The following is a 23,840-nucleotide window of genomic DNA, read 5'->3' as shown; positions in this document are numbered from 1 at the left end:
TGTATATTACAAAAATAAACACAATGCAAATCATACATGTGTTTTTATATTTCATACAATGACGATGAAAATTAATCTTAAGTATGATGAATGGTATCAGTTTTATTTATTTTTTATTAGTTTTTAACACTTTTATATGGTATATATCATATTGAGATACATTTCTCTAAGTATGCATAACATGGAGAATATCTCATATGCTTTTGGAATTACTTGATCTACAAATACTTTGGTTTTATTTATTTATTTATTTATTGATTGATTGTTCCAAATTTAAAATCCTTTTCAATCAAATGTTTTTTAATCAAAGCATTAATTTGATCTCCTGACCTTTTGTATACTTTTATATGGTTTACATTGCAAGGTGATACGTTAACGTATCTTAAGTATGCATAGTTAGATGGAGAATATCCAATATGCTAATCTTCAGGAATGACTATTTAAGTAATATCTTTAATTTTTCAAGTATTATAATATTTGCAGTTCGTTTCAACTCATTTAATTCAATCAAGAAATTGATTTTTTTAAACCAAATTGATGCTCTAATGTGATCAAAATTATGACAAAGTTACTAGTTCAAAATGGAATATCCCAAAAACCTTATGAGTTCCAGAATAAAAACACAGTCACTTTCAATGATTAATTTACCAATTTTCATTGTTTGAGAGATTTTTAATGTTAATTCTAAACTTCTTCTCATTTTCATGCTTCAATTATAAATTAATATATTAAAATTTGATTTCATGAATTTCAATTTTTCTTGATGGTAAAAAACATTAAATTTCATTAAAAAAAAAAAAGAGTCTAAGGAATAACTCCTAGATCAAAAAGAGAAAGAGTCTATAAGAAATTTTGGTAGAGTGACTCATCGAGTCTTACATGGCTTTAGCTTTCCTTTAGCAGAAGAAAATCCATAGTACTATTAGAGTTCCTAGTCATCCAACTAAAAAAAAACTGAATTGAAAAACATACTAATACTAGGGATGTCTAGTAAGATATCATCCGATGCCCAAACCGTGCTGCTAAAACTTGACACTTAAAAAAAGTATGAATAAGAAAATCCCAATAACAACTCTGTACCTAAATGTCATGTAGAAAATTCATAAGCTTTACATTAGTGAAACATTGATTCAGTTAAAACTAACTATATCTACCTTAAGATCAGATCATATTGTATATTTGAAACTAAAACTGAACGCAAGCCTGCGGCTCAAGTCAATATTATTTTTACCAAAAAATAAAACTCATCATAATGTCTAGATTTTGGATTTTCTTTTTGGGACTCTCTCAATGAGTCTAATGAATTAGAAGATATATATATATATATATATATATATATATATATATATATATATATATATATATATATATATATATATATATATATATATATAATATATTTTGGTCAACAGATATAGTCATATATAAGATTCTAATTCAAAAGTTAGGATAAATCCAATGATAATACTATATGTAATTGAATCCTTTAATTGATTAGATACTCATTGATGAGAGATTTTTCCAAGAAAAGAAGCCAAATACTAATTTCTAATGGCAAGCTTTTCATGTTGGTTTTAAATTGGCATTTTTTGTCCAACACTCTAAGTTAAGGTTTTAAAGATAATGTTTGAATGGTTCGTCCTCAGTTAAAAATTGGCAAAGATTGCAAGTGGGTTCATTACAAAACAGCTGATGTGATAATCAATACTTCAAATTTCCCAATCAATACTTTTTTGGTTGACAAGGAAAAGAACCTTGAAGGATATTAATTTCAGAAAGTACCTAGAAAAGTTAATTATTCCAATTTCTTTTTTGTGGTTAAATTTTCTGTTATCCATTGGTTTGTATTTGAATATAAAACCATGCTCAAAGAGTTGTTGTGCAAGATATGGATAATCTTATTAAGTGATAAAAGGTTTAAAAAGTTAAGCAGTTGTACGGGACCTCTAACAATGCAAGAATCAACAAGAATATATGCAAACGTATCTATGAGAGTCACGGAATCTATTGACATTCTCACAATTAAGTGATCGTCAGTAAGGGGTACGCAACAAACAACTACGAGTAGGTTATATAGCTTCCGCAGCCTACCATAATTGTGAGTTATTGTATAAATAATTAAGAGATGTTTGCTTGTCAGGTGCTAATAAGAATATGCATTGGAATATTAGAATGCATGAAATTTTTAATTTCAGGAAATGTTAGTAATCCTACACTTGAAAGCCATTTTTTCCTACCTAGTTATATGTTCAAAATTGATTTCATATATTTTAGAGTTTTTCTTTTGATCAAAAATATTAAATTTGATTAAGAAAAATAATCCAAAGAGTAACTCTCAATCAAAAATATATGAGTCTGCATGAAATTTTGGTGAAGTGACTGATCAAGTCTTACAAATTAAGCTTCAGCTTAGACATCTTTAAGCAAAAAAAATGTGCTATTAGACTTCCTATTTATCTGCTGCAAAAAAACATACTTCTTACTTATCCAAAATACTATAGATATTTGTATCAATCGAATGCTACTGAAAATTTTCCACTTAAGAAAAGCATATATGAATAATTAGGAAATGCCAATAACAAAAGTGTACCTAAATGTCATGGAGAAAGTTCCTAAGCTTTACATTATTCAAACATTCATTCGGTTAAAGCAGATTTATATCAACCTTAAGACCAGATGAGATTACAAACTTATGTGTGCACTTCAACTCAATATAATTCTTTACCCCCCAACCCAAAAAGAATTGAAAAAAAAAGAACTCAACATAATTTCTGGGTTTCGACCGGAGGGATTTTCCTAATTAGTGTCCAATGAATTATGTGATATAGTCACATGTAATATTCTAATCTAAAATAAGATAAATTCAAAGTGTCATTGACGCATAATTAAATCCTATAATTGATTGGGTACTCTTCAAAAGATTTCCACCAAGAAGAGAAGCCAAATATTAATTTCTAATGGCAAACTTTAAACTTTAATTTTAAATTGCCATCTTTAATCCTACACTCAAACATTAAGGTTTTAAGGATAAGTTTTGAATTGTTCAGCTTGAACTAAAATTGGGCGAGAAATGCAATAGGAATTTTTTTTTTTTTTTTGGGTAAGGATTCATTGCAATAGCGATCAACGCAGCTGATGTGATAATCAAATAATTCAAGATTCCAATCATTTGGAATGGTATCAAAAGACGAAATTTGTGTGGCTACTTCATTGGTAGACAAGGAAAAAGAATCGTGAAGTATGCAATTAAAATAAATAAATAAAACTTTTGTAAAAAAGTGAATATTCCATTTGTACATTTCAATTATCCAAGTAACAGCAAAAAAAATTAGATGGTGATTGAATATAAACCCTTCTTCAAAAGACTTCGGGTACAAGATAGATAATCTTATTAATAGATGAAAAGTTTAAAAGGTTAACTTGTGCAATCCTGCTAACAAAGTATGGAAATGCATATAAATATATCCATGAAAGCCATGGAATCTATCGATTTTCTTACAATCAGGTGGTCGTTAGTAAGGATACGCAACATACAAGTACAACGAAAGGAATAAGCTATATTACTTCTGCAACCTACCATGGTTGACTTAGAACTAGAGAAATAGATAGATGATATAAATAACTAAGAGATCCTTGTTTTGGTCAACTGCTAATGAGAATATGCATAGGAATATTAGTATAGATGGAACTTTTAATTTCAGAAAATGCTAGATAGTAATTTCTACACTTGAAGCCATTTTCCCCCCATTTAGTTATTATTAATTTGGACTCTATTCAGTTTTATAACAATTAAAATTGAACTTCAATGCAACATGGAAGGAGAAGACCAAAGTATGTGGGATGGGAATTATCATTAGAGACTATGAAAGAACTCTCCTGATGCCAAGATTGGAACAAAGGAAGTTTAGCTTGGCTCTTGTGGGGAGACAACGGTGTTTATACCTAGTTTGTTGGAGGCATTTACAGACTCCTTTGAGTTTGTAAAGCTGGAATATGACTGCCAACAATTGGCCTAGTACATTAAAAATGCGACCTCCCCAACCCCGTTCACATCCTACCAATCTTTAGGTTATAAATTTTCTAGCTTCTAAGTTTAAAGGGTTTTATCTGAAATATGTGTTTAGGAAGTCTCATCTTGTAATAGACTTTCTTGAGTCGGATCATCTCCCTGTTGGAAGAGCACAAAGTGTGGTTACAAAGCCATAGAAGAGCACAGAGTGCTCCCCCAACGGGAAGATGATCCCGACTTTAGACTTCTTAGCCAAGAGGACTCTTTTGCCTTTGAGCCCAAAAATTGGCCGTGAGGTTGATTGAACTTTACTGATTCTCCTCTTTGCTTACTTTACATAAATTTCTGACTTACTAAGAAAAATAATTAAAATTGCTCTTATTTCAACGTTCATACTCAATTTCACCCACAAACATATTATAAGATATTGACGTGTAAACCAACGTTAAATATATGTATTATCTTTTGTCGAGTTATTTTTTTATGTAACGGGAGAGTCTCTAACAAGAATATTCCTCTCGACTTCTTTCTATTCTTTCAGGGTAAGAGATTGAACTGAGAAATAACAAATTTTATTGAGTTGAGAGCTCAAGGAAGCCATTGGAAAAAGAAAGTTATCATCATATTTACAGAAATGAGAAAGAAACTTAACCCTGCAAGCAAACGCATGTACCCAGGTTCTCTAATGGGAGATAGAAGAAGTAGAAGATGAACAAATCAACTTGAAATAAGAAACAACAATAACATTGTGAAAGAAGCATGGTCTGATTAACTAGCTTGCTGGGTTCCCAATCCCATGACGTTTTCTGGGGAAGCAGAAGAACACTGCACTAGCAAGGAAACCGACCACGGGTGGTAAAACCATCGACAGAACCTTGTTACCAATCGTGAAGGCTGGGTTGTAACACTTCATGGTGTTTTGGTCCAATAACGCAACCACTGTAAATACAATCAGAGTCCAGAAGGCATGTACGAAGTCCCCAAATCTAAGCTTGTATGAAGATATATTCACGGAATCTGAAAATGGTGATGGCCAGAGCCCAGTAATGGTTGCAATCCCATAATGAACAACTCCATCGCTGCCCACGTAACTGTCTGTAAAACATGAAAAGCAGCAGGAGAAGGCACAGATGATAAGGAGAAAAGCGGTAAAGACCTTGTTGACAGTATGACACTCTCCATTATGGGTGAAGAGTGGATTCAGGACTTGAAACAAGAAGACAGTCCCAGTGGGCAGAAGCCTAAGAAGGTTGCCCATCCCCTTCATTGTCTTGTCTAGCATGGTTACCTGTGGTTTGATCTTCACAGAACTAGAAGATTCAAGATCTTCGTAACTCGCCATTCTTCTTCAATTCTGTAGGACTTCAAGTGCAATACTGGGCGATTGTTTCTTCCTCAAGTTTGAAAGATCTTCAACTTGATTAGGTATATATAATAGCTGAAGGGGTATGCCACGAGAGTGGGAGATAGAGAACTAGTTTGGTAGCTAGCTAGCTTGCACGTCAAATAGAATTAAGTTTACCTGAGGACTTTGGTTTACTTGTAGTGCTGGACAATGTGATGTGTGCTTCTTCTTGTTTATATATCCATAATATTTTCCAACCATATATTCTTAAATGTGAAGCCCTTGGAAGAGAAGTAAATAATTCTTTCCAAAATATCCTTAAAAGTACTGGATCACGATTTGGACAATATCTTATTCAATTTGAGACATCTGATCAATTGTTTCTTACCTTATATTATTAGGAACCTGTCTTCTATATATTTAGATATAGGGATTGTTCTATCCATAAGAAGCGTGATCATCATTATTTATATATCATATGTATCACATTCATTTTTATTAATTTGGGAAAAAGATAGTTGGGTATACAACCATTCTGCTTAAACAACATAAGATTGGGAAAAGTAATCTCAAACTCTTTCTGTAAAACTCAATTGTAGGCCTCAAATCTATTTAGGAAATTTATGGCATCTCAGAACAAACATGTCTGAGTTGGGCATTAGAAGCCTGAAAATTTGTTACCTTATGTTGAAAGATGTTAATTGGGTCTCAGACTAACTCTCCGGGCGAATTGAATCATGGTGAATTTCTTGTTGAAACTGGCTTCGACCTATCCACAGAGACAAAAGAGTGAGAGGGGATAATTTCAAAGACTGGAAAATCGCCTACAACAATCAATTCAGTCAAAAAGAGCAACACTTTTTCTAATGAATGGAATTACTAACTCTGAACTGAGAAGTTACAGAGGCAAAAAGGTGAATTCACTAGCATTGGAGTGAAAACCAGGTACCTTCATTGGGGTAGATTTCTGGTTAATACAGATTAACCTTGTCTTATTTCAGTTGTTCGATCTTATTAACCTTGTCTTATACAGATTAACCTTGTCAATCTGTACATATCGGAGTACATTTTGGGGTTGGTACAGTTCTATATTATGCTTCCCAATCAGCATCATTCTTTTCCTTGTGGGTATCTGTTGATTTTATTTGGATTTCTCAGATTTCCATTGTGGCCACTTCCTCCATGCTGAAACATCCTGCTTTCCATGCAGCATTCGTAATTTTGTTCAGTAAATAAATGGACTATCCATTTCCCTGTGTAGATGTATGACATGTGTACCAACATCATATCAAATGGTTGAAATCCATTTACAAGTCACATCATTAAAAAAATGATGTGACTTATAAATGGACCTGAACATTTTGATTTAATGTTGAGACACATGTCACATATCAACAAGAAATGGACAGGATAATGGTCCGGATTGACTATCTTTTGGCTGCCAGAGTTCCTTATCTCGACTCAACATATGTCCTCAAGTTCGTTTCCTTTCCAAAGCATGTGTTTGAGGCCCGGCCTCAATTACTTCGATCAGTTCGGTTTGACTGATTCGTCCGCCACATTGGAATGAAAGACTAGATTGGGACAACCGAAGATAATGTTTACCCAAAAAAAAAAGAGAGAAAAGATATTTATTCATTAGGTATCTCTAGTTCTTGGGGAAAAAATTAGAAATAAATTAGACTCCTTAAACTGTTTTAGTATCATTTTTCATTATCATCTTCTAACATAAAAAAACATCTTAGTTATTTTATTAGATTTATGGATTCTTACATTCTAGTTCATTAAAAAAAATAAAATAAAAAATTCCGTGTAAGACCAAGAAAAAAGATTAAAAAAAAATTTCTTGGTGCCACTTAAGTTGAGCTTAAATTCTTAATTGTTTACTTAACTAAAAAAATTCCAAATCGTCCACAGGTCACTTTCCTCAAAATTTCAAGCTACCTACGGTTAACTTTTATGTTAATTTAAAATTTTGAAATGGTCATTTTGCCTATGATGCACTGGTAAATATAATTTATCTTTTATATTTAAGGATCTTAAGTTTTAAAATTTACAAAAAGATTCCGTTGACTCTTACTCAATTTTAAACTTTATTCCAATATCTTAGGTTGGAGGTTTGGATGTTCTTAGAGCCTGTTTGGTTATCTGAATCCAAGGATTTATGAATCGGAGAAAAAGGCAAAGACCTGATCAGCCCTAGAAAATAAGAGCGGCATGGGTTTTCTCTGGAAAAAGGTTAACTAACGAACAAACTAGGAATCTGTTGTTAATGCTTGTACAACTGAGTATTGAGCTAGTTTGAACCGATGAACCCATGTTCACGGAACTCATTCTTCTCCTTTTCCCTTTGATTTAGAACTCAACACAAAAGAAGAGGAAGAAGAAGAAGATTTAGAACTCAACCCAGAAAAAAAAAATTCATGCATAATTGCTCGAATGGAATAAAAAGAGAGAGAGAATTCATGCATAATTGCTCGAATGGAATAAAGAGAGAGAGAGAGAGAGAGAGAGAGAGAGAGAGAGAGAGATGCATAATTGCTCGAATGGAATAAGAGAGAGAGAGAGAGAGAGAGAGAGAGAGAGAGAGAGAGAGAGAGAGAGAGAGAGAGAGAGAGAGAGAGAGAGAGAGAGAGAGTGAGTGATTTTACAGCAGGGGACGGCAGGCAAAAATATTTTTCCGGCAAGGGGTGGTTTCTGGCAAGGTGTAGGTTGAAGATGGGTCACCTGACCACCTAAAGGGTTGGGTATGAGATGGTTTAAAAGGGTATTTATGTCACTTGACTTTAATAAGGGTAATATGGACATTTCACACATGAGTTACAGAATCTTAGATGGAATGTTAGGAGTCTGCATTTGTAAATTTGAAAGTGTGCAATTTATAATTTAGGGCACATACATGCAACCCAAAGTTTAAACCCCACTAAAGCGTACAATATGTAATTTTCTCAAAAAAACTATATGTACCTATAATGGGGAGTGTCTAAATCAAATAGACAATTGAAGAAATAACTGCCCAATCAGCTTATAATGTCCAGATAATGGGGAGTGACTCTTGGAATAACGACTCAATTGGAGCCAAAGTAGGGAACTTCCCATAAGTGGGGACGTGCTCACAAAGAAAGCCAAGATCATATATGACTGTCCAGATCATCAAGTGAGCGAGATACACGAACTAAACAACTTAATGTAATGCCTATATAAACCAAGTTCTTTAAGTCTCAGCAGATATGGGCAACTCTCTACTACTATTGCTTATGCTCTAATTAAGAACCTTACTCAAAGCCTTCACTATTGTGTCTAGACTAACTTGATCGTAGGAGGTAGTTCTCCATCCTACCATAGGTCAGTCGACCACACTGACTCTTCTGTGAGCATAGGTCATTTAACTGATTGAGGACAGATTTTGGAAGCATCAGCTTATTTTTAAAGATTCAAACTCATCAACACAATTCTCTTAGGTGGATATATTTCTTGATCAGGAAAATTTTCACCCTTTGAGATATTGATAAATACCTAAGGGCCTGTTTGGTTACGCGAATCTAGAGATTTGAAATCTCTGGATTCACAAATGGGAGATTTTTACCTGTTTGGTTGTGTGAATCTCTAGATTCATGAAATCTAGAGATTCACATTTTTACACTAAAAACGTGAATCTGTAGATTTATGGGTATGAGGTGAAATCCAGAGATTTCACCCATACTATCAAAGCGTTAAAGATTTGAACCATAATTCAAAAAATATTTTTTTAGGATAAATCTAGAAATTTCATTCCAAAAATTCAAACTAACCAAACAGTTAATTTTACAAACCATGACTCTAGAGATTTGAAGTCTGTAGATTTGAAATCTCTAAATTTTTGAAATCTACAGACTCAAGTAACCAAACAGGCCCTAAAAGAGATGGACTCCGTCTTCCTTTGGTTTGAACCATATATATATTCTGCATATGGTCAAAGTTGTAGCCGCCTCAATCTTCCTTTTTCCCCAGTTCACTGTGCGAGGAAGGTGAGTGCTTTGACTCTCTTCTCCAATTCTTATTTTAATATGATACAGCTGATCGATGCAATGGAGAATATGGAGAAATATGTAATAGGAGAATTGTCGTCTCTTTATTAATTAATCTCAACATGCATGACAATTTTGGTGGTGACATACTATTTTTTGACTTTATTCAAATGATCAGCTTCGCAAGAAGTTAAGAAAGAAACCTGCTACTCATTACAATTATAGTTCGACTGTTAAGGCTGGAATTGCTAGATTCACTGTTTAAAACATTTGCATGGTGTAGTTACAGATGACACAACATCATAAAATTCTGTATGGGAAATATCAAATAATAAGAAGGCTGATCATTAAACCGACTCTTTCTTTTTTGGAGAAGGAAGGTCACTAGAACTGTCTTGAGCAGTAGAAGCTTCGCTTGAAGGGTACCCAATTCCATGACGATCTGTAGGGAAGAAAGCAAACATTGCACTAGCAATGGTGCCAACAACGGTAGGCAACACCGTCACTAGCATATGTTGTGTGGACTCAAACGAGTCATAGTAGCAGCTCATGGTGTTGGAGTCCAATAGAGCAACCGTAACAAACACCATCAGTGACACGAAGGCATGCGCGAAATCACTAACCCTAAGCTTGTAAGATGACAAGTTCATTGATTTTGAGTCTCCTGAAGATGTCCAGAGCCCATTAATGGTGACAAAACCATAATGAATCGATCCATCACTTCCCTTGAAGCTATCCGTGAAACATGAAAAGAAGCAAGACAAGCCAGAGACACCAAGGAGGATACCGGTTAGTAACTTGTTGATAGGGTGACATTTTCCATTATTGGTTAAGACTGGACTCAGAAATTGAAACAAGAAGACAGTGCCGGTAGGGAGAAGCTTAATGAGGTTTGCCACCCCTGTGAATGCCATGCCTGTTAGACCTGCCTTCTGTTTGGTGTTCACAGAACTTGAAGACTTCATGTCTGTGGCCATTTCTCTGATCTGCAGCTGGCTCTTATTTACTCTCTTCTAATCTTCTTGAATCTAGTAGCTAAGGCGGAAAGACAAGACAAAATGGGTGTATATATGTTTGTTTTTTTCTCAATTATGAAAGGTTCTCCACCTTATTAAGGTATATATAGTGATTGTAGCAGACATAGAAGTGGTTGATTAATTTGTTGAAAGCAGCCGGCAGATCAGGAGAATGGACTTGGTAAATTCAACAAGTCCTCAACTAAGAATACTCGAACTCGATCAACTTCATATTTTTCCTTGCTCAGGAGTTCTTAAGTTACAAGGAACCCTGTTAATAGGATAAACTTCAATATTCATTTCCATTTTGAATCTTTGATCATCTCATTATTGGATGATTGAAGTCTGATTCTTGAAACAGAATCGGAATATGATTAAGACCATAAAGAGGGGCTGCAGTGGATTTTTCAAGCTTCACTGCAGCTTCCAAAGGTCTCTATTAAACATTTTCATCTCACCTCAAGCTTTTTTCGTATCTACTCACCTATTAGATGACGTCCAAATTAACTATAGTATGAGCATTCTTTACGTTATCCTTTATAGTTTTACCACTCATCGATCTTAGATTAAGCACTCCTTACTATAAAATGGATAATGAACAAACTCAATAACCATGAACTAAATATATGAAATATTATCATACATAAACATATATGACATAAACATACAAGGGCACTCCCCTAAAGCATAGACAAACATACAATTTACAAACCATGGTAAGAAACTCATATAGTATTTGTTGACCAAGACAAGTGGGTGACTTATCAATTGTAGTAGAATGCAATATAAAAACGTGTTTTGCACAATAAGCATTGTATAAAAATAAAATTTAAAAATGACCATAGCTAAATAAGATACTTTATATACATTGATACAGCATTGGACATTACTGAAGCTGATGTTAATATCAATCCATTGTTCTTCAATAGCATGTTCCATTTGATATGACCATTAATTAATTAGGCCCTCTTGTCCAGGACCCGAGTCCTTATTACTGCTTGGAAAATTCTGATGTTTGATTTTTGGGTATTTTGTGTTTTAGTTTGAAACGTAATCAGAATTATGCATTAATACGACTCAGTCTTTGGGTCTATGTTTTACTTTGATTAATTGCCTTTCTCTTTATTCCTAACCCTTTCTGAGTTAAAAGTAAAAGAGGATCTTAGACCAAGATTATCTGAGATTTGATAATTCAATGTGTCATTTTGGAGTAAAATATGGACTTCAAATTAATACAACACATGAAATTATAATCTAATGTCAAACCAACTCTAAAGATATCATTTTTAATGAGTGTTGGATAAAATATGCCAACCATTGGCCCGGCTGTCAACTTGATTATAAACCCATTGAACCAAAGTTTTAATCCAATTTGATGGGTGGAGTATGACCATTCACACAACCTGAATCTATATGTATAACTTCTCCCATGATTCCCAAAACCAATTGTCAATTTGGATTGAGGATAGCACAGTTTTCACAACCCTTGAATCATCCAACACCCCAAGAACAGTATCCGGTTGCCGCTTTAGGTTGAAAGTAGAAAGCTTGATTGTATGTTTAAACTTCCCTTCTTCATTCAAATTTAATATTTCTGTGTATGGAATCTGGTCACTAACAATAGGCCGGGAGTCCTTGAGACCATGACTTCAATCAACCCTAAATCCATATCTCAAATCTAACATTTTCTTTTTAAGGCTTCTTAAATTGTGGAATCGTTTTATTTAACTAGAAAAAAATGGCTACTTAAATTGAAGTCTCGATCTTCTAATTCATGGCAAAATTCCTAACCTCATATTCTCCAGCAAGAACTTGAGAAAATGATGAAAGATATATAATTCGACATTTGTTTAAGCTACAACTACACTTATAATTGTCATTGTTAGTCTATTTTCTTGTAGTGATCATCTCATTATTCGATGATTGAAGTCTAATTCTTGAAATAGAATCGGAAGATGAATAAGACTATATCAAGAGCTGTAATGGATTTTTCAAGCTTCACCCCAGCTTCCAAAGGTTTCTATTAAACACGTTAATGTCACCTCAAGCGTTATGCATATCTACTCACCTATTAGATTATGTCCAAATTAGCTATAATATCAGCATTCTTTATTTTATCCTTTCTAGTTTAACCATTCATCCATCTTTAATTAAGCATTCCTTACTACTGCTACTACTGCAGAATGTACTACGAACAAACTCAATAACCACAGACTAAATATAGGCAATATTATCATACACAAATGTACAAGACATAAACGTAAAGGACGCTCCTCCAAAGCATAGACAAACATACAATTACAAACCCTAATAAGAAACTCATACAATGTTTGTTGACCAAGACAAATAGGTGACTTATCAATAGTAGTAAAATGCAATAAAAACACATGCTTTGCTCAATAAGCATTGTACAAAAATAAAATTTAAAAATGATCATGGCTACATAAGATTATATATCATAGATAATTACTGTTGCCCCCCCTGTAGTTTTATTTCATTACTAATAAAATCATGTTTTTTACGAAATTACTGTTGCCCCCTTCTTTATAACAGTGTTAAGTAGCCGTTAAATTTGAATATGTAATGTCTAATTTATCCTTCATTAAAATTAAGAAATCAAAAGATAATGCAACCCCATTTATAAAAATCAGATTAAATGTTAATTTTACCCTAAACTTCATTTATTTTGAATTAATGAAATGGGCAAACCAAATCCGATTTGGTTTCCCACCTTTACTAAACTTCATTTATTTTGAATTAAAGTAATAGGCAAAATCCAAATCTGATTTGGTTTCCCGCCTTCACTAAGCTTCATTTATTTTGAATTAAAGAAATGGGCAAAATCCAAATCCTATTTGGTTTCCCACATTCACATAACTTCATTTATTTTGAATTAAAGAAATGAGCAAAATCCAAATCTATTTTGGTTTCCCAACTTTACTAAACTTCATTTATTTTGATAATATTTTAGGTGATATTTAGTTTCCAATTTGAGTTGAATTCGATTTTCCTTTTTTTTCAATTTTTATTTGAGTTTTATTCAATCATCCTTTGTTTATTGAGCAAATTACACTGACACCCCAAAATAGAGACCTAAAAACACTGACACCCCACTTTATGTTTGAAAAACAAAGACACCCCAATGTTGAGTTTTGATTAAACACTTTAGTCCAACCTGTTAGCAAAGGCCGTTAAGTCTCTGTTTATAGTTTTTTAATTCCCAAAATAACCTTGCCAAAATCTGAAATCAGAATGGAGATGAGGTTCTTTGTTTTGGTCCTGGTTTCTACTTTCTAGGGCTTCACCGGCGATTGTGTTCTTCGTTTCTGCTTACTAATTGCTATTTTTGTTTAGTGAATCTACTGCTGCTTCGTTATTTTTGGTTTGAAAATTTGATTGTTGTTCTTAAATCGGGTCAAGGCTTTTTTGATTCGTGCCTTTCTCGGTTGGGATCTATATCTTCGTCTCCGTTTACTATGCAATCCTGCTTTGCGAGTCTGGTTCGAGATCTGGTGGAGTTCACGCTTGCGAGTCCGGGTTTGACATCCGGTGTTGCGTTTTCTAGTATCAACACCGGCTTCTTTGGAAGCCCCGCAACCCTAGATCTCTGTTCTAAGTGTTACGGGAATCTCTGCTGAAGGAGGAGCTGGCCTCGTCTCGCCAAGTTCGCGGGTGAGAAATTGTTGGCGGTAGCTGCGTCATCCTTTTCTTCCTCTTAGTTCACCTATACAATTTGTTGCACCAGGAATGACTTTACTAATGGCCTACTTGCACACGATCAATTCTTCCATTAAGCTATAGTTTGTGTGTAGACTCGATGATGCTTTGACCTTCTCTCCTTCGCCAATGACTATCTCGGACCAGTTCTTTCAGCCCAAACTTCGAGCTGATCACTAGTGAAGAAGGTGAATTTGATGAAAGCAGAGTCCTAGTGAGGAAAATGGTGATAAATAAATCTATAACCTCGACCACAACGGCTAGATCCCTCATACCCACTTGGAATTTGCAAGAGGAACCTGAAGTGCAACAGATTGGACAAAAATTATTTCTGATTCGGCACCATTCCTGCAACAAGGAGCTTGGTTAATAAGAACCATTTATTGGCCCTTCAAAGATGGAATCCGAACACTGTACCTCATCAACTGCAGTTTAATTCTTTTGAGATATGGGCAAGTCTAATCTACCACCAAATTTATATTCTATTGAGATGGCTAAGCTACTTGCAAACAAAATCGGATTATGCAAGAGAGCAAAAATCTTATCAAAACTCAATGATTTCAGCAGATCACTGGCAGTGGAAGTTCTTATGACATTGGATGCTCCTATTCGTCCAAGAATCAAAATCAAGCCTAAGAGAAGCTGTCTTCCTGCCTCCATTGAAACAAAATGCCATGATTAAAGCCGGTTTCCCTAATTTTAGTTCCAGATTTAAGCTTCCCGGCATAAATGTCGTCTTGCAAGCGTTCTACGACCTTAATCGTGATTTTCGGACCAAAATCAGATACTGACAGAGCTTCTTTTATCTACAGATTCGATAAGTATGGCAAGATTCCAGTAGAGAAGTAGCTACGACATCGATCTTTCTCTTCAAGTTCTTTGGTATATGCTAGGTTTTTTCTCATTTTAGAAAAACCAGAGAAGATTTTATCAAACATCTTTCTTCGCTTTCTCCTTGATCAATCAACCTAGCTAACATACATGAGGGTATAATAGTCTTTAAGATTATACAACTAACCATGTTAACAAATGGGGTGTCAGTGCTTTTACCCCTCCGTTTTGGGGTGTCAATGCAATTTACTCTTGTTTATTTGGTGTTTTTTTTTTTAGAATAAAATGGATTATAGTTACTTTTTTCTCCACAATTAATTAAGGGTTCTACTGTAACTTGACTAAAGGGTAAATAAGTAAAGAGATAAGCATAAAGGTATTTTAGGGTTTTTGAGAAAATATATATAAAGACGTCACATCATCAGTAAACTAACAGAACTTAATGGTATGAGGGCAATAATAATTGTAGACAAAGTTAAAGGTTAGATTAGTAATTTTGAAAGTACATGGGATACAGTAGTAATAAAATCAAAGTACAAGGAAGCAATAGTAATTATCCCAATTAAAAAATAACATTCGAGAATACATCACACGTGTACGGTGCATCGTTATACACATACCATTGTTGTTCAAATACCACGTTCCATTTGATATGAACATTGATTAGGCCCTCTCATCCAAGACCCGAGTCGTGAATACTGCTTGAAAATTTTTGATGTTTGATTTTTGAGTATTTTATGTTTTAGTTTGATATGCCTAGGACTTGGTCTTTGGTTCTATGTTTTACTTGGATTGCCTTTCTCTTTATTCCTAACCCTTTTATGAGTTAAAAAGTAAAGGAGGACTTCAGATCAAGATTATCTAAGATTTGATAATTCAATGTGTCATTTTCGAGTAAAATATGGACTTCAAATTAATACAACACATGAAATTATAATCTAATGTCAAACCAACTCTAAAGATATCATTTTTAATGAGTGTTGGGATAAAATTTGACGACCATTGGCCCGGCTGTCAACTTGATTATAAACCCATTGAATCGAAGGTTCGATCCAATTTGGTGTGAAGCTTGATCACGCCTCTCATGAACATCAACTGTGATGTGCTACCTGATTTTTGTATTTGCCAATGCAGAGCTGTTTCAATATGGCTGAAACCAACACCTCTTAGTGAAGGTCGTGATTCAATTCTTTCTAAGGCATTTTAATATCCCATCTCCGACTTAATAAAATCCCTACATATAAAAAAAAAAAATTGTATTTTGTGTTTGGTGCGTACTGCTTCGCATCATCCCTAAGATTAAATGAATCAGATTTTTCTACAAATAAAAAAATTATATATATATATATATATATATATATATATATATATATATATATATATGAATCAGATTTTGATTTAAATGTGAATATTATACACTTGGGTTCCTCTCCATGGTCATTGCATGGCGTGCATCTGACTCAACAAACAACTTCGATATAATAAACCCCCTAAAATCCACAAGAAGTCAAAAGCAGGCCTCTGCTAGCTGTTCTGTTTTCAATTCTCTGAGAAGCCATTGAAAATGAATCGTGAGAAGGAGACGAATGAGGGAAGAAATACGATGATGGACGTAGACAAGGAAATACTGAAGAAACTGGATGATAGCACCCGCGATGCCCACCATCTCCAACTCCAAACCCTTCAATCCATCCTCGAACGTAACTCCGGCGTCGGTTACCTTCAACAGCATCTGCAACTCTCCCTAAGCGATCTCATCGACACAGACAATTTCCGCCGCCTTGTCTCGCTTTCTTCATACAAAGATTATGCCCCTTATATCAACGCCATGGCAGATGGGCACCAACCTCCTTCCTTCCTCTCCTTTGATCCTCTCCTCTGTTTCTTCTACAGGTACCCATCTCTTTTAACTTACTTTTAGACTCTTTCGCTTTTTGTTTTGTTCCAGACTTCCAGACCCAATTCATTTTATAATTTAGGGTTTAAAGGGGAAGAAACAAAAGCTATAATTGGTGCCTGACTGGGACCTGTTCTTGATCTTGACAGCTCAGGAACGAGTTCAATGAGACCAAAATTGATCCCTTACTTCGATTCACCGCATGCTAGAGCTGCCAGTTTTATAGCTCACCAGGGAAGTGCTGCTATCATCAAAAGGTAACAAATATACTCCCTCGACCCTCCTTTTGCTCTCAATTTTATTACTCTTTGAATAATGCTAATAATTGTACATTTTCTTAAGGTTGTTTCCTCCACAATCTTCTGGAGAAAAGATCCTCTGGTTTCTATATGCTGGTAGTGTCACTGAAACCAAAGGGGGATTTAAAACAATGGCAGCTTCTGCCTTTCCCTTCCACTTCAACAATAGCAATAGACCGTCTCCTATACTCTCTATGTGCACCAGCCCCCAAGAAGTCATCTTAGCTACCACAGAAACTCACCACCAAACGTACTGCCACCTCCTCTGTGCACTCCGAGACCCCGATTCGATCAGGGCCATTCGAGCTCCCTATGCTGCTGGCTTAATACGCGCATTTCGACTTCTTGAATCAATGTGGGAGCAGCTTTGTGATGATCTCCAACACGGTTCTGTTAGTCCCCACATTACTGATGTTTCAATGAGAGAAGCCGTCTGTAGACTTCTTGGTGGCCCAAAACCTCATCTTTCCAATCGATTTCGAACCATTTTTGAAGCAAGGCAGTGGGGTGGGATTTTGGCCAAGCTCTGGCCTAATGCACGCTACGTTTCGTGTGTCGCCACTGGAAGCATGAAGCAGTATCATCAGAAGCTCAAGTTCTATGCAGGAGAGACACCAGTATTGGGTAGTGACTACTTCGCTTCAGAATGCCCTGTGGGTATCAACTTGGATCGTACCCAACCACCTGAGCTGACCAAATACGTGATCCTTCCCACTGCGGCCTATTATGAGTTCCTGCCCTTTGATCTGGATGGCAAAGACACTGGTTTAGCAGGCGACGAAACTGTAGATATCTCGGGAGTAGAAATTGGGAAGGAATATGAAGTGGTTGTGACTACTTACAGAGGATTGTATAGGTATCGTCTGGGTGACATTGTGAGAGTTGTTGGTTTCTATAACTCATCCCCACAACTGGAGTTTGTCATGAGAGCTCCTGCATCTACTGCTGAAGACATAACAGAGAGGGATTTAATGTCTGCCGTGGACCAATTCCAGGTCATGCTAAGAGAAGAAGGCACAGGAGAGATTGTAGAATTTGCAAGCTACACCAACTTGGAATTGAATCCGAGGCATGTAACAATTTTTGTCGAATTTGGTGAAGAGGGTAAGTCCCTACCGAACGAGATGTCTATTGATGTTGTAAGGAGGTGGTGTTCCTTTCTTGAAGAGTGCTTGGGAGGAATATACAAGGCGCAGAGGACAAGGGGTGATCTTGGACCTCTGGTGCTCTCCATTGTGAAACCAAATAGCTTCGACGGATTGCTACAAGCTGCTTTGGAGAAAGGAGCACCTGCAAATCAATACAAACCTCCCAAAATCATTCGAAACCATTGGATGATCGAATTCATGGAAGCTTCTGTTGTTCTGCGCGCTACCATTGAGTAAATTATCCAGTTCCCTAATCATTGATACGTATACATTAATGTTACTTTCTCAGCTTCTCTGAAGCTTAAGCCTGATTCATAATCCTCTCTTCTTCTTCTTTTTAAATCAAAGCTCGATCATCCAACACCATTTTAAGCTTTCAGACGCTCAATATCACCATAGGCTGAAAGAATCATAAAGGCCAATCCACCAAAATCATCTGTAACATTTGCCAGGATTAGTAGTGTCTGGTTCTATGTTAAAACCCGAAATTCAGCTAGTGGATTTATTGGGAAGTGATTTTGTAATTCCATGAATGTGTTAGGCTATCTCGACAACCTCCCAACTGATGAAATTATCATGTACGAATTAAGATATGATACTTGATCAGACATCCTCTTTGCTAAAACATCTGTTGGAATTTATAATGGGCAAATGGTATTTGGAAAATTTCTACCAAACAAAAATGGTATTTGGAAATTTATGCACACACAGATTTCGGTGGTGCTCAATAGCTCTGTGGATATTATGACGAACAGAACGAGGTCCACAAGATAGAAAGCCATCCTTTTCACTAGGGTTAGAGCTGAGCTGTGTTGAGTGCTGACACGCCAACCCTCCCAAAATCACCATCATCATCCACACAGATCTGTAGAAGTAGAATACCAACTCTAACCTAATAATATTCTGGTTTTGTGATTGGTGGTATTCAAGTCCATGCTCCAAAGTCCAAACAGATCTGATCATAATCCTGTGAAGTGCGAAAATTTGCAATTTTTTACAATTCTTTTCAGCTTGATTCTCCATCCAATCAAAAAATACAGGACTGAAATAATATATTGAAAATTCTATCAATCATCATCTGCAAGAATGGGTACCAGAAATTGTCTTCAATAAGAAAATTGAATTAGAATATGCATTTACCAGAAGCACAGCATGTAAGAGCAATGATCGCCATTGACACAAGCCTAACCCCTAAAATCTATGAACATTTAGCGGAAGAGATTCCGTCTACATAAGAAAATTTAACACCGAACCCAATACAACTAAAAATCTAGGATTTCAAAAGCTAAAATAGGGAATAAACTGAGAGTAAACCCTTCCCAGTTTTTGTCCCCGTCTTGTCTCTCATCTCTTTATATATATTACAGATGATGAAGATTACAAAACCCTAATAGCAGAGCAGAAGATTCATATCCAACACCCAACCCAAAACAATTAATCCAACAACATATTACAGATTCACAGAGAAGAAACTTCAGGATTTTCTCCACTCAAGAGGAACCCCTCTTCAACCGATCCATCCTAGTACCTCCATTTTTATATGGGTGAACATATCGATAAATAGATAGACAGATGATAGGTCAGACATACCATCTCTCAGCTTCACCATTTCGTTCCATCTCAAAATTCGGATCTTCATCTCGTGTGCAGTAAAAAAAATAAGCCACGAGAACAGATCTGATGAATATAAGAGACGACGACAGCAGGCTAAACCGTGGAAAGCAGTAGTCTTTTTTAACCTTCGTTCTGCATCTATAAATGCCCTGTTTAATCTTGTACAAAAGATTAATCAAGCCGGAGCAGACGCCTCAGATCTTTGGTAGCGGAGTCGTCAACGATGGTGAAACCGTCTTTCTTTCTGAAAAACGACGGCAGCGGCAAGCTACTTGGAGAAGGGGAGAGAGAGAAGGCAGCTCCGGCGTAGACATCAGCCCGAACAGCCACCGGAGAAAGAACAGCCTTGAGATCCGCGATCCTGATCTGTTTAGGAACCATTTCTGGATCTGGTCCCAACCGTTCCGTCCCATAGACGAGCGGATCCACGCTTGGAGCGGATGAAGAAGGTACGCAAGGGTTGTTCTTCAAAGAAGATTCATTTTTCCTCTTGAAATCCAGAGGCTCTCCACGCTTTAAGATCGTCACCTGTCCCATAACTAAATTTTTGGGAGATCTTGAAGAATCATCGGAGCTCAATTTTCTTGAAACCGATGGTTCTAATCTGGTGGGGGAACGTTTTCTAGGTTCTGGCCGGTTAACCGGTTTCCGGCTAGGTTTTGAATTACCGGCGGAAAATGGCTTACGGCGAGGGAAAACAGCCGGGCCACCTACCCCGAACCTTTCGATTAAAAAGTCCTGGGGACGAAGAACCTCCGTTCCCATTTGGTGATAATCTTACTAACAAATCTTAAAAACTGAAGGAGGGAAGGGGATGAGTAAGTTGAAAATTATTTGCAGAAACTACAAAAAAACAGAGAAGGGGGAACAAAGATTCCTCCAGTTTCTTGCCGAGCCCTCCTCCTTCTTCCTCCTTTACGGGAGGGATTTCTTCGCTCCTCTCTCTTCTGTTCTTTAAACCTTCTTTCCTCGACTCTGCAATTACAGAGCTTCGATCTTGGTTTATTTATAGGAGACTGGGAAGAGAAAGCAAAGCCTGGAAAGGTGGGTGGGTGGGAAGAAATGTGAGTCAGATTTTCGAGGGAAGCTACAAACCTACCTTCCCTTTCTCTTTCTCCCTCCTTGTCCCTGGCCCGGCCACGTCACTTACCAGGAACCAACCTGGATCCGATTGCTCGTGGGTCACTTTCCAAACGCGGATACGCGAACCGGCCTACCTGAACCCGACCGGATCTTTCACCTCTGCAGCGTGGACGTGGTCCTGGACCCCTGGTCCACGCTTCCCCTGGCCAATAGTTCATGTCCACGTATACAAGTGTCGATTCCAATCTGACGTTTAAAAGAGACCCCACATGTCCGACATCTCTTGTTGAATCAAATCTTATTTAATGAACAACGTGCGATTCACGTTCGTGTGGGCCCCTGCGGGGTTCGGTCTCAAGTCTGACGGGGAAAGCTCGTTTGGCTTGGGTTGGGTTTACTCGGAAACTACGCTCTGGCCACCTACTGATTTTATCGAAATGACAAAAGAGCCACTATCTTTTTCTTTATTGACCTAATTGCCCAGTCTTCACTATATTTAAATTCGTCTTTGTCTGCTTCTTTCTGAATTATTATTATTATATTTACAAATTACAATAATATGTGGATGTGGGTCCCCATGACTTTAGAGTGCAATTTCCCAGCCAAAGAAAAAGGGGTTGGGAAATTGGTTTGGTTTTAATGAAGAGAATCACGGGTGTCATATGATAGGATATTCTTATGGATCATGGAAATCTTTTTTTTTTTTTTTAAAAGAAAAAAATTGAAATTGTCAAATTTTATTTTCTTCTCTTTCTCTTGCTTCAATCATGCAGTTTCATATGATTGTTACATTTTTCACATTGCAATTCGTACCATATAAAAATAGATTCTCTGTATATGTGGTGGGGAACCCTTTCCATAAATTATGGGTCAAAGATGAATGCATCAATGAATTGTGACAAGTTAATATTATATATGGAAGGTAATAAGATTATTTTTGGGTACATGAACGGGTCAGAGAACAAAAACTAATCAAATAGTAAGACTAGATGCTTCTGCTTGTAGGATCACCCATAATTCTAATGGTAAATTTAAAAAGAATATCAAACTTCATGTGAGAAACTCAAACCTGCGTCAAGGGTTAAAGACTTAAAAAGACTCTTAATTTCAAGAACAGCGGAATACCATCACCATCAATGGCTTCAAATCAGTTGGCTGATCAATGGCTCTTCTCCTTTGAAAGACCAGAGAGGCTCGATCAAGAAATAAGAAGGAAAAAAAAAGCCCTAAAATTATTCAAATAAGAACATCTATCATCCAACGCAATTCCCCATTTCAGTTTCTTCTTCTATTTTATTTGAGATTCTAACTTGAATTGTTCCTTCATGATTGCAATTGGAGAAATACAACTAGCACGATTACTCGAGCTTCAAAACCTCCACTAGAAATGGAGTCCTATCGAAGCTATTATCACCAAGACTGAAGCCATCACCGCAGTATCGCACGAACCACGAAAGATACGATGGGAGGGAAGTGACTTACAAGGACAACAATGTAATTTGAATAAGTGAGAATATTTTGTCTTAAAATATTTAAAGTTCAAAAACTTAACCGTTAAAATGTAAGAGTGGGTAACGTATAATTTCTAAAAAAGATAGAGTAGACAGCACTTTAGTTAACAATTAAGAGTTTTTACCCTACTTAAACATGAAGAAAAAAAATAATAAATAAAAGAAATAAAATCTAAAAAGTATCTTTATAATTAGAAGCAAATGAACAGTAAGTAAGAACTAATATACTGAACTGAATATAAAAAACGAATCTAATTTTGACCGATTCTAAATGATTTGATTTTGATTTTGATTTTTTTTTATTTTATTTAATCAAAGGTTCATCCGGACCAGCTTACGCAGACCATGACTACATCCTTAGAGGAACTTTTATATGTAAATTAAATGTCAATTTACAGATCCAATTGGACCGGAGCGGTCGAGCACCTTAGCTGTAAGTCATTAATTTAAATAAGAATACAAAACCATTCAAAATATTCCATGAAGCTTTGCATGATGATTGCTCAATGCTCAATGACTCCCCCATTCCAGATTTCCTTAAAAAGGAAGTGGCAACGGGCAAGTAGAAAGATACCCCAAATTTTGATTATATTTTTAAATTTTAATGTATTATTAAACTTAAAATTTATCTAAAATAATCCTCTATTTTTAAAATGTAAAGTACCAAGACAACATTATCATGACTCTCCCAAAAGGATACTCACTTTTTTCCTTTAAAATTTTTTCTTTCCTTCATTTTATTTTCATTTCTTAAATTCAACATCATGTTGCTTTTGTTCGTGCTTTTTCTTTTTATATTTTATAAATATTTTTTTCCTTAAAGATTTTACTTTCATATTTTATAAAGTTTTTTACGTGTAGATTTCCTTAATGGACCACAAATTATGTTAGATCCTCTTACTGCAATATATTATATGTAGGTCTTAATCAACTAACACCGCTAGTTACCGTTAAGTATTTTTAAATTTCAAACGTGGAAATATCAAAATAACCCTCAAGATTACTAAATACATTGTACTATTAATATATAACCATATAATCAACACTTAATGATCAATTATCTTTTTTTAGAACCATATATTAATATAATGTATTAAATAACTTGAGCGGTACTCTGGTATTTTCACGTTTGAAATTTCAATATACTTAACGGCAACTAACGGTGTTAGTCTGCTTGGGACCCACACGTAACATATTGCATTAAGGAGATCTAACATTAGTTTATGATCCACTAAAGAGACACACACGTAAAAAACTCTATTTTATATGACAATTTTTTTTGTTAAATTATTCAACAAAATTAGCTCTAATTTTACATTCTCTTCTTCTATTCAAATCCTGTATACCTAGAGGTCTAAAAATC

The 23,840-nt window shown here is 35.6% G+C and overlaps 2 protein-coding genes and 2 pseudogenes across 2 annotated transcripts; 1 reads left to right on the top strand and 3 right to left on the bottom strand.

The window, feature by feature from the left end:
• Positions 1 to 4,538: 4,538 nt before the first annotated feature.
• Positions 4,539 to 5,431, bottom strand: LOC149010535 (protein DMP2 pseudogene; annotated as a pseudogene).
• A 4,079-nt stretch (positions 5,432 to 9,510) lies between these two features.
• LOC149010534 (protein DMP2 pseudogene) lies at positions 9,511 to 10,432 on the bottom strand (annotated as a pseudogene).
• A 5,961-nt stretch (positions 10,433 to 16,393) lies between these two features.
• LOC149010533 (putative indole-3-acetic acid-amido synthetase GH3.6) lies at positions 16,394 to 18,506 on the top strand. Its single transcript, XM_089163416.1, has 3 exons — positions 16,394 to 16,818; positions 16,972 to 17,079; positions 17,165 to 18,506. The coding sequence occupies exons 1-3, from the start codon at positions 16,490 to 16,492 to the stop codon at positions 18,504 to 18,506; spliced, it is 1,779 nt and encodes a 592-aa protein (XP_089019542.1). The 5' UTR covers positions 16,394 to 16,489.
• Positions 18,507 to 20,054: 1,548 nt separating this feature from the next.
• LOC149010532 (uncharacterized) lies at positions 20,055 to 20,648 on the bottom strand. The gene has a single exon (XM_089162441.1). The coding sequence runs from the start codon at positions 20,646 to 20,648 to the stop codon at positions 20,055 to 20,057; it is 594 nt and encodes a 197-aa protein (XP_089018567.1).
• Between the last annotated feature and the right edge of the window lie 3,192 nt (positions 20,649 to 23,840).

The sequence above is a fragment of the Hakea prostrata genome, chromosome 7 (assembly GCF_041222555.1).
Source record: "Hakea prostrata isolate BN-2017 chromosome 7, UWA_Hpros_2, whole genome shotgun sequence".
Classification (NCBI taxonomy): Eukaryota; Viridiplantae; Streptophyta; class Magnoliopsida; order Proteales; family Proteaceae; genus Hakea; species Hakea prostrata.
This window is presented reverse-complemented; position numbering and strand designations above follow the sequence as displayed.